The sequence below is a fragment of the Octodon degus genome, unplaced genomic scaffold, assembly GCF_000260255.1.
Source record: "Octodon degus isolate 3935 unplaced genomic scaffold, OctDeg1.0 scaffold00105, whole genome shotgun sequence".
Taxonomy (NCBI): Eukaryota; Metazoa; Chordata; class Mammalia; order Rodentia; family Octodontidae; genus Octodon; species Octodon degus.
This window is the reverse complement of record NW_004524681.1, coordinates 3,954,801-3,966,081: the sequence shown is the minus strand read 5'-3', so window position 1 is coordinate 3,966,081 and position 11,281 is coordinate 3,954,801. Positions and strand designations below refer to the sequence as shown.

The 11,281-nt window shown below is 40.6% G+C and overlaps 1 protein-coding gene across 1 annotated transcript in view; it reads left to right on the top strand.

The window, feature by feature from the left end:
• Positions 1-1,473: 1,473 nt before the first annotated feature.
• The window catches only part of Ap4e1 (adaptor related protein complex 4 epsilon 1 subunit), a 70,342-nt gene continuing 60,534 nt past the window's right edge, over positions 1,474-11,281 (top strand). The window contains exons 1-3 of the mRNA XM_023724060.1: positions 1,474-1,494; positions 2,442-2,513; positions 7,156-7,279. Of these exons, the coding sequence (XP_023579828.1) occupies positions 1,474-1,494; positions 2,442-2,513; positions 7,156-7,279 (217 nt within the window). The remainder of the gene's footprint in view (positions 1,495-2,441; positions 2,514-7,155; positions 7,280-11,281) is intronic.

Genomic DNA, 11,281 nt, shown 5'->3' with positions numbered 1-11,281 from the left:
GCCCGGCCCGCCCGGGAGCCCTGGTGGCCCCCGCTCCCCGCGGTCGGGCGGATGTCTTCCCGCCTGGCCTCTCGCGTCTCCCACGCCCGCGGGGACGGGTCTGGCACCGTCCCGACCGCTGGCCCGGGGCGCGCCGAGCCGTGGGAGTCGCGGAGCGCGGCGCTCGCTTCCCCGCTCTGACCCTCCCCCGGCTCCCCTCTGCGGAGGCGCACACCCGGGCAGACCCTGCCACCCAGCCTCCGTGTGGATCTCGGGGCGCCCGAGCTTCTTGGGCCCCGGGGTTGGGCAGAGGAAAAGAAACTTAAATTCTCCCCAAGTGGGGAATATGCCCAGCCGGGCTCTGAGAGTGAACCCCAAAAGTTAAGTGCCAAGACTGGAATTGCATGGGCTGTGTGAGACGCTGTTTCAAAGCCTCGAGGAAGTGGTGTCGTAAAAACACTGTGTCATAATTTGTTCAGCACATACTTATGGGGCAGGGTTATGTGTCAGACACTGAGGAAGGTACTTTACGATGTTCTCTCAGAGAACTGACCGTGCATTTATTTGTATAAAGGCCTAAGTATAAAGCCTTGCAAGCAGGCAGTATAAGTGGCCTAGCATGGTAAAGGGCTAGAATGAATAAGCTAATGCAGGATGATGCTGTACTGGAGAATGTTGGCCTGCTGCACATTCCACAGTCCTGCGTGTGGACTTTGTACTATTGCTGTTTGTGTTTCTGTCCTTTGCTCATTTTTATGAGATGCTGAACAGCGTTTGTTTTTGGGCAAGACCTTGTTTCAAAATAATAATAATAATATAATAAATAAAACGTTCCCAAAGACTCATGTATTTCGAAGGTGCCTGAGTCATGGAACTCTCTAGCTGACTTCTTTTGGGAGGTGGGGCTAGCCGTAAGGTGGGTCACTAACCCCTTCTCCATGCCCAGATGTGGACTAAAACGATGAGCTTCAGTAAACTTCTGCTCCTTCAAACGAGTGTCAGGCGTGGCGTCTCAGCAACCAGGAAGGTGATGGAGACATAGATGTTAGTGAGATGGTATGTTAAGAACTGCTAGAAGGACTGCTACATTCAGAGTTTCAAACTGCAACATAAGTAATTCAACCTAGGTCCTCCACCATGGAGATGCATCACCAGCTATTTTACTTTTTATTTTGTTTCTTCAGTTCAGGCCTCGTTAAGTGGCCCTGGCTGTCCTGGAACGCTGGATCCACCTGTCTCAGTCTTCCAGGTAGCTTGGGTTACAGATGTGCATATCTGTAATGTATGTTCAAGCTGGCCTCAAACTCACAGCAATCCTGCCTCAGCCTCCAAAGTGCTAAGATGACATACCTGTGCTACTGTGCTGGGAACAAAATTTAGATCTAAACCAGAACACCTAATTCAGTGTGTATTTAAAGATAGCAATATATTAGCCCAAAATGGGGCCAGTTTTTTAAGTGTTTAGGGAGATAAAATAGAATGGGAATACTGGAGATGGACTACATTGGGTTACGTGTATGAGAGTGAATAAGAAAGGGGGGCCACACCCGTGATCCCGGCTCCTCAAGAGGTGGAGGCAGAAGGATTACACATTCAAGGGCTGCCTGGGCTACATAATGAGTTAAAGCCAGCCTGGACTGTGTAGAAAACACTGGCTCAGGAAAAAAAAAAAAAAAGAAGGAAAGAAAATGCTTGTTTATGTCTTCTTTCCCTATTTCTATTCCATGAAGATTTTTTAGTTCTAAGAGGAAGCTGTGAGATTCTTACCCTGGGAAAAGACAAAGATTTCCTTTGTACCTCCCACTTTTAATTTTTTTAAAAAAATTTTATTTATTTATTTTTCCCCACTTTTAATTTTTTAGAAGCATTTCTCTGCCAGTTAGGCTTTCCAGGGGCCAGTACCTGAGTGAATAAAAGAGGAAAGGTGCGTTAGCCTGGGAACACTCTCTCTAGGGATGATTCTGAGTGTTGGTGAGATGCAGATCATAAGCACATATTTACCTCTCAAAATAATGTCCCCCTCCTTTTTTTTGGGTCTTTTTGAGACAAGGATTTCACCATGTAGTTCAAGCTGGCCTTGAACTAACTTTGTAGCTCAAGGTTGGCCTTGAACTCAAATCAATCGTCCAGCCAGGGCCACTTAATGAGGCCTTTACTGAAGAAATAAAATAAAAAGTAAAATAGCTGGTGATGTATCTCCATGGTAGAGGACCTGGGTTGAATTACTTACGTTGCAGTTTGAAACTTTAAATGTGGCAGTCCTTCTAGCAGTTCTTAACCAACCATCTCACTAACATCTAACAAACCTCCTGAGTGCTGGGATTGCAGGCTTGTGTTACCAGGACTCAGCCAGAATAATGTTCTTTTATAATTGAAAGTAGTATTTTATTTTTTAGCTTTAAAATACTGTTATAGTTTAAAAAGACAGTTATTCAAGCATTTAAATATGTTCACCTTTTAAGGAAGAAGAAAAATTAATCCAGCAGGAACTGATCAGTCTGAAGGCGACTGTTTCTGCTCCCACAACGACACTGGTAAGTTTGCAGTTGGTGCCTACACATTTGACGTGAAATCTGGCCCTCTGGCTGACAGTGGCAGCTAACTGATCATTTCTCAGGTCTCTTCTAGTTGAAGTTGGCTGTAGGTGGTAGCATACCTCACTTTAGGTCTTTATCATTGGGCGGCTGCAGTGGACCACACGGATCAGACCGTGTAGAGTCAGGACGGAGGTGACGGCAATAACATGTATGGTTGTACACTTCCGGGACCCCAGTACTCATCTTCTTGTTTTAATGTTGTATACTCTGAAAGGTTAAGATGTGCCATTTAACACAATATTTTCTTTCCAAAATTGATACAGATTTTTTTTGGGGGGGCTGGGAGTGTTGGGACTGAGGGCTTAAGGAAAGCCAAATTTACACTCTACAACTGAGCTACATCCCCTGCCTTTTGGGGTCACTAACAGGTAGAATAATTGTTTCTTGCTCTGAAACTATTGCATAGCAGTTATATCAAGAGCCAATTACATGTTTTTGAACTTGGTTAGATGGAATTAGATTTTTCTTTTTCTTTTCGTACCAGGAATCAAACTCATGATCTCATGCTTTAGAATTTGATTTTTTAAAGAGCCAGCTAAATAGCTCAACAGGCTAAAGTGCTTGCTTAGGCAGATGCCGCTGCTGGGGTTCGATCCCTGGCCATGCCATGCCAGCCCCGCCCTTGGAGCATGCTGAGGTGGCAGTTGAGACTGGATGTGGTGGTGCGTGCCTGTAATCCCAGCCCTTGAGAGGCTGAACACAGGTGGATCACTGCGAGTCCCATCTACATGAGACCCTGTACTAAAATGCAAAAAAAAAAAAAAAAAAAAAGAAGAATTTGATTTTTAAACAGTATTCATTCAGCAGCTACTAATGAATAGCCGCTATTTGCAGCTCCTGGGAGTCTGTCCTCATATAGTTAGTATATGTGCTGCCGAAGCGAGCACTGTGCTCATATAGTTAGATTAAGACCTGGGTTTTTGTTATTTTTCACTTTGAACCATTATAGATTTTTATTGAGCATAATGTAATAGCTTGATCTATGTAAACAATATACAATACCCTTTTGTTTTCGGGGGTTTTGGAAGTTGGATCTGGAGAGCTGTGGATCACAGTCCCAGCCCTTCTTGATTTTTTTTTTAAAACTGTATTTGGTGCAGGGTCTCACTGTGCAGCTTGGACTCGTAGTAATCCTCCTGTCTTCAGCCTCTCCAGTGCTGGACTTAAAGGCGTGCGGCCCCACTCCTGGTGTCCGTGACCAGCTCAGCATACCTGAGGTTGGGGCTCGCACGGCATATGGTGCTGGACTTGAACCCTAGTACCTGGGCTTGCCTAAGCGGGCATTTAGTCAGCTGAGCTGTCTTGTCAGCTTCTTATTTGATTTAAAACAAGGGCTTGCTGAATTGCCCATGCTGCTCCTGAGTTGCTGGGATTACAGAGCACCACCATACCTGGCATCCTTTTTCTTAACGAGGTTTTTCCCAACCAGCATTTAATAGGCGTATTTTTGTGTCACTGTGAAGTGTTCGCCCCGCCCCCAATAAGAATGTCAAGGCGCTGTTTTTACAGGAGTACATGATCAGGAAGATGAGTATTTGTAAAGTCTAAGGAATGTATTTATTTTATTTTATGGTCATAATATGTGGACCAACAAAAATCAAGACATCAATCCAATATCTCTGTATATGTTAGTATGTGTATGTTGGTGTATATAATTTTAGGTATCTGTATAAAATTTTCATTTTTCATGTAATTGATAGAAGTGGTAAAGAGAAATGTTTGGGAGTTTTTTGATACCAAGGATTGAACTCAGTACCTTGCGCTTGCCAGGCAGGCGCTTATGCTGCTGAGCTCTCTCCCCAATCCAGAAATGATTTCCTTTCCTTATTATTTATGTTGGGAGATGCCTGTGTGGGCTCTTAGGCCCGCCTCGCCTCTGCTCAGCCTATGAGAATGATGGGATTGCAGGTGTGCACCAGCACACTTGGCAAATAGTTTCTGAAGAGGGAACAGTCGTAATATGTGGACCAACAAAATTCAAGCCGTTAATCTCTGTGTATGTTGCTGTATATAATTGTAGGTATCTATAAAATTTCATTAGATTTCCATTTTCTGTAATTGATATCACTATATACACATGTTCTTTTTTTCCAGTGCTGGGGACTAGGGCCTTCGGCATGCTAAGCAGACGCTCTGCTGCTGAACTACACCTCCGCCCTGCAGCTGCCTTACCACAAGGCGAAAGCCTGGCGTGGGGTGGAGCTAAGATGAATAGGTCGCAGCTGGGGAGCCAGGGCTTGGGAGCACGATCGCCTTGTAGTCGTGGCCCTCTATCTCTGGGCAACCCTCTTAGAGTTGGCTAAGGTGACTGAATAATGGTAGAAAAACTGTTAGAGAAAGTGTAAGGAGAATTACTACACTGAGGAGTACACTTTTTGTCTGAAAGAATGATAATGTATGTGGTAATTTTACTTAAAGCTCATAATGACTTTTGGAGTTCTCTGAGCTAGTGTTGTATATCCCAAGATCGAAACTTAATGGCTTAAATTGACCCTTACCTTTCTAATTAACACAGAAGTTTTTGAAGAGGGACACAGTCTTAATTGGTATTTAGTAGTCTGTTTTGGTGGGGCTAGGAATTGAACTCAGGGCCTCGCACAAGCTAACCAAGTACTCTGAACTACCTCCCCAGTTCCAGGATTTCATAATCTTAATTAATTAATGTGTTAATTAACTTTTGTTGCTTTAAACATGAGTGACCTCAGTTGAATTTCATTCCCCTGTGAGTTCCCTATGGTGTTTTTAAACTCTTCTTTACACGCATGCACACACGTGCAGCACAGCATTAAACATTATTCTTTAGGATATTATATTTGATTTTACTGCTCCTACTGAATCATAACATGTTTATATACTATATACTGTAAGCATGGTGTGATTTAATAATCCAGTAATATGGTAATTACTTTTAGATATTATAAATCTGAGCTTTTCTCTCTGAAGCATTTTTACTTTTGACTAAAATTCTATATAAATATTAAGAATACAAATATTACTGTCCTAATAAAACAGATATTTATCATTTAAACAGTTTTAGTCTTACATATATTGAAAGATCCCCCTAAATATTAAATATCACTGGGATAACTATCCTTTTAATGAAATTAAGCCCGAGTCCATAATAATTGTGTTACATAAAGAGTACTTAAGCTGGGTGCAGTGGTACGTGCCAGTACTCCCAGCACTCCACAGGATCGCTGTGAGCTTGAAGCCAGCCTGGGCTACATAGTGAGTTCAAATCAAGCCCCTGAACTGCATAGTGAGACTCTTACCTTAAAAAAGAAGAAGAAGAATAAAAAAGAAGAGAGAGAGATTGGCTAGAGGTGTCACTCAGTGATAGGGGGCTTGCCTAGCATTAGCGAGGCCTGGATCCAACCCCTAATATCCCAGAAACAAGAGAAAAGGAGAGAGAGAAGGTGCAGTTGTGCAGTTTTTCTGTGAGTAGTGAAGGCTCGCTAGTTCATTTTAAAACAAGTTTATTAAAAAAAGTATCTGTAAAGCAGACAGTTACATTTGTGTAGCATAACATGTCTGAAGAAAGTCTAGGTCCCTGGAAGAGACAGCTTCCCGGGGACAACCCACTCGGGCCCTCCTCTCCCTCTCTTGGACAGGAGCTTTCTTTTCCTCAATAAATATATTCTGCTCATAACCTCGTTTGTCCCTAAAATTCATTTTTCGGTTTTAGAGAACACGAACTCGTGCAGGTCAGGTCAGAGATCATTTTTCCCTACGTCATTTGGAGGTTCCTTGTGTCATTTGGAGGTCACCCACCAAAGATCAGTTTTTCTCCCTGTATCAGTATTATATATTGCTATCCTTGGTGCAGTTGCTTAGTTCGCAGGTATCAGCATATATAGTTAGTCAGGGTAAGAATCCTACCAATTAACTGCTAGTTTCAAAAACTTGATGGAGATCTTTCTCAATAAAATTAATTAAAAAATAAAAAATAAACTTAAAAAAAAAGAAAGTCTAGGTTCCATTTTATTTCTTCATGTTTGTTTCTTTGTTTGACACGGGGTCTCGCTGTGTGGTTCAGGCTGTTCTTAAACTCCGGGGCTCACACAGGCCGCCTGCCTGTGCCTGCCAAGTGCCGAGACTACAGGTACTTGCTCAGCTTGCAACCTCATTTTTAAATGTGAAAAATATTTGCATTCCAAAAATTATTGCTAACCTGTGAAAATTTTATGTTATCCTTTAATAAAGTATTTTTCACTTGAATTATGTAATTTTAGATGCCAAATAAGATTCTTGTGGGTGACATTTTGCATGCAGACCGCATGTTTCATGTTATAACCAATTTTATACTATGGGCACATAGCATTAGAAATAGGTACAGAGCACTTATTTTCACCAGCATAAAAATGTTTCAAATAATTTCATTAAAATTAATGCTACTGGTAATTAAAAGAAGCTACTTTTACTTATATAGTCTATTATTATGTGACTAATTTATAATATGTATATTTTTTCTTTAGTGATAGAATTAAAGTGTTCTGATAAATCACAACACACACACACACACACACAAAATTAGAACATTCTATTTGCTTCGATAATGACTGGGCATTTTGTTTTCCAGAAAACAATGAAGGAATGTATGGTGAGACTTTTATATTGTGAAATGCTTGGCTATGATGCTTCCTTTGGCTATATACATGCAATCAAGCTGGCCCAACAAGGAAACCTCTTAGAGAAAAGAGTAGGTATGTACTGTGTGCTTAAGACTTTCATACTTTAGTAATATAAAACCTGCAATTTTTATATAAGATGAGTGATGGTGCTTGGCACAGGGTTGCACGCCTATAATCCCAGCACTCTGGAGGCCAAGACAGGAGGATCGCTGTTTGAGGCCATTCTGGGCTACATAAAGAGGCCTTGTCTCAGCTCCCTTTCCCCCCAAAAGATGAATGATAGCAGGTATTGAGTATGTTTTTATTTTATTTTTTTAATTTTTCTTTTTTTGCGGAACCAGGGATTGAACTCAGCTCCTTGCGCTTTCCAGGGAAGCGCTTATTCCACTGAACCATCTCCCCGGCCCCCCTTGAGTATGTTTTTAGAAGTCTGTGTTACAATTTCCAAGCCTTAGAAGGTAACTTCAGAAATCCAAAGTGTAGGGCTGGCTCAGTAGACTAAAGCACCTGCTTAGTCACGTGTGGCAACTGGGGTTCAATCTCCAGTGTGCTGTGCTGGCCCCACCCCTGAGGCACACTGAGATGGTGGCAGAGACAGGGCTTGGTGGCACCTGTCTCTAATCCCAGTGCTTGGGAGGCTGAAAACAGGAGGATCACTATGAGTCCGATCTGTGTATGAGACCCTGTAGACCCTGTGATAAAATACATTTAAAAAAAAAAAAAAATCCAAAGCCTATAAATGAAACTACTTTTCCTGATTTGTAGTATTTTAGAGTTCTAGAGAAGATGAAAATTCACCTGCTCTTGTGACGGTGCATGATGACATGCATTTGTCAAAACGCATTGAACCATATACTTCAAGTTAGCGAATTTTCTTGTATGTTAGTACACCTTAATAAATCAGATTTTAAACTTACTGGGGTCTGGCTCAGTGGAATAAGCACTTCCCTGGCAAGCGCACGGGCCTGAGTTCAATCCCTGGTTCCACCAAAAAAATAAATAAAAAATAAAAATAAACTTACTGGTCAGAAATGTTTCTTTGTAAGGTAAAAAACTAAAAATAACTAGAATAACTTTATCCTGCTTTTGCTTTCACACATGTTACTATGAAGATTAGTAGTACCTTTTTCAAATTTTTGTCTCTATGATCATCCTGTAGGCTATTAGGAAAAATTCTCTCAAGAACTTAAATCTGTTTCACTAAGGTTCAGTTGAATCAGAACCCCTGGAGGGAAGCACTTTATAGTCATTTAAGGACAGAGTGTGCTGTTTGTATAAAGCCATTCACAAGGACTAGTGATCTTCACAGTCCGATGCCCGAGTGGGAGGGGAACTGTCTTGGTAAAGATTTTGAAACTTCAAGCCCGCAACATTCCACGTGATGACCCCACCTTGCCCAAAGTATCTTTGATCTTCCAGATATATTCTCCAAGAAAAATGCCCTCTGGCAACCTGTTTCCCCTTCCACATTCTGAGTCAAGTGTTAGCTCCTCTGAGATCAGTCAGTTGACTCCTGCATCAGAGCTTCTGGACTAATTGTAAAATCCCTAAAGGAAGGACTTTTTAAATATTTTTTTTTTGATATTAAAGTAGTCTTTTAGTAATTTACTTTTTTAAAATTTGGATTTTGTGGGCTGGGGAGGTAGCTTGGTGGTCTAAGCACCTGCCTGGCAAGCCCAAGGACCCAGGTTTGATGCCTGGTACTGCATGCCCTGCGGTCCCTGAACTCCAGGCATGTCGCGCCGGCCCTTAAATGGGGAGTGGTGGCACATGCCTGTAATCCCAGCGTTAGGGAGGCTGAGATAGGAGGATCACTACTAGTCCAAGCTGCATGGCGAGACCCTGTATCAAACAAATAAATGATTAAAAAATAAAATTTGGACTTTGCATGAACATTTACATAAACGTGGAACTTTCCCACCAGTGCTTTATTACACAGACAGACCTTTTCTGTCCTAGTCTCTTTTTGTTGTTGCCATAGAGCTGGAGTTTGCCTTAGGAGGGGTTTTCAGTGTCTAAAGTCTTTCTAATCATGCTATTCCAAAAGGCTGGGTATGGAGTATTTGTTATTTTCTAAGAAGGAAAGGTTTAAAGGAGCTTTCGACCAGTGTTGAGAATCTGGGAAAAGTGAAAACCAACTTCACCATCTCTTGCACAAATGATATCATCCTACATAGATTTTTCTATAGTTGTCTTGATGTCTTCATACTTTTATGTAGTTGGATAACTTTCTTTCTTTCTCTTTCCTTCTTTCATCTTTTTGAAACAGTTTCACTATGTAGTTCAGGCTGGCCTTGAACTCACTTTGTAGCCCAGGCTGACCTTGAATTTATAGCAGTCCTCCTGCCTTAGCTTCCTGAGTGCTTGACATTGTATAATTTTCACTGGGGGATGTACCCTAATTTTTTCAAATGGGTCCCTATTATTGGTAGATGTAAGGATGGTGTTTGATTTCCTTGTTCTTAGGAATACTATAGTGAGTAACATATATTTATTTTTCCTAGTTATAGGTGCTTTTCTTAAGTGAGTTCTTAGAGCCATTTTTATGGATATTCATGATCTTGTCAACTGGAGTGCATATATCTATAGACATCGATAATCTTTTTTTAAAAAATAATTTTGTTGAGAAACATAGCAATGAGACAGTTTCAAAACAGATTACTAGCAGTTTCAATAATTAATACATTGCATATTGTTGTCTTAGTGGTTATTCATTGTATAAGATGCAGACATGATATCCTGTCCACAAGCACTATTAGAACAAACCTCTTTATTCATTGAATTAAGAGAATGCAGCTGTGTATCTATCATAACTATTTTGATTATACAGATACAAAATGGTCGTTCATTTGTATCTCTCTTTTTTAGTTAGTTTTATCAGCGAAGGGCATTCCATTGTCATTTAAATGTTGTAGGTGCGTGAATTTAGCAAAATATTTCAATATAGTCTAGTAGTCCATAATATTAGTGGATTTTCTGTAACACTGGCAATGTCAGAAGTTGTTGACTTGAGCCTTTTACAGCTCAGCATATTAATATGGATTTACTTTTTATACTTTGTTTTTGTATTTCTTTTTATTTTATTTTATTTATTTTATTTTTTTATTTTATTGAGAAATAAATATGAATGAGACAGTTTCAAAGCTGAATAATAGGACAGTTTCGATAATCAATACATTGTACATTGTTATCTTTTTAATGGTTATTTATAGTACAAGAAGCAGACAGGATATCCTGTCCAAACACTATTAGCACACCTTTCTTCTCATTGAATTAAGCAAAAGTAGCTGTATAACGATCCTAACTATTTTGTGTATATAAATACAAAATGATCTTTCCTTTGTATTCCCTTTTTTTTGTTTAGTCCTATCAGAGGTTAATATTCTGTTGGCATCTAAATGCTAAGGTGTTTGAATTCAGCTGAACAATCCAACACTGTCTAGCAGTCTATAATATTAGTGGGTTATTCTCAGAAGTTATTGACGAGCCTCTTACAGCTCATCATATTAATATGGCTTTACTTTATATACCTCGTTTTTTTATACTTTTCTGCTGGATGGTTAAGACCAAGATAAAGCAAGACCTACATAGCAAGAAATGTAGCTTTCATATCTGATAAGGTCAGTCAAGTCCCCTTAGGATTTACCCTGAAACCCTGTATTGCAGTTTGTAGATCCTTTGTCAGTGTCAGCCATGTGGATGAGTCATGGCTATTGCTCGACCAATTTGCTCTCTGTGAAAGCCTGAGAGAATGTTTTCTCTCCATGTGATTCTCCTTAGGCACACTACATCATCAATCACTTTCCTCTGTGGCCCCATAATCTCCTTAATCAGAAAATTTGGGACACAACTGAGTTAAATGGTGTTATGGTATAGGATCTCCTATGTCCGGAATCTTCACTGACTTTGAAAGGGTAGGGCCAAAATGTTTGCTGTCCTTGCAGCCCCTCTTTTTCTCTCTTTTTTGGTCTGCAAACTTAGGTTGTTAACCCTCCAGAAGAGAAGCTCATTATTATTACCCTACATCATAAGCAATTGAGCCTAGCCTCACTATCTGTCTGAATATCAAACATC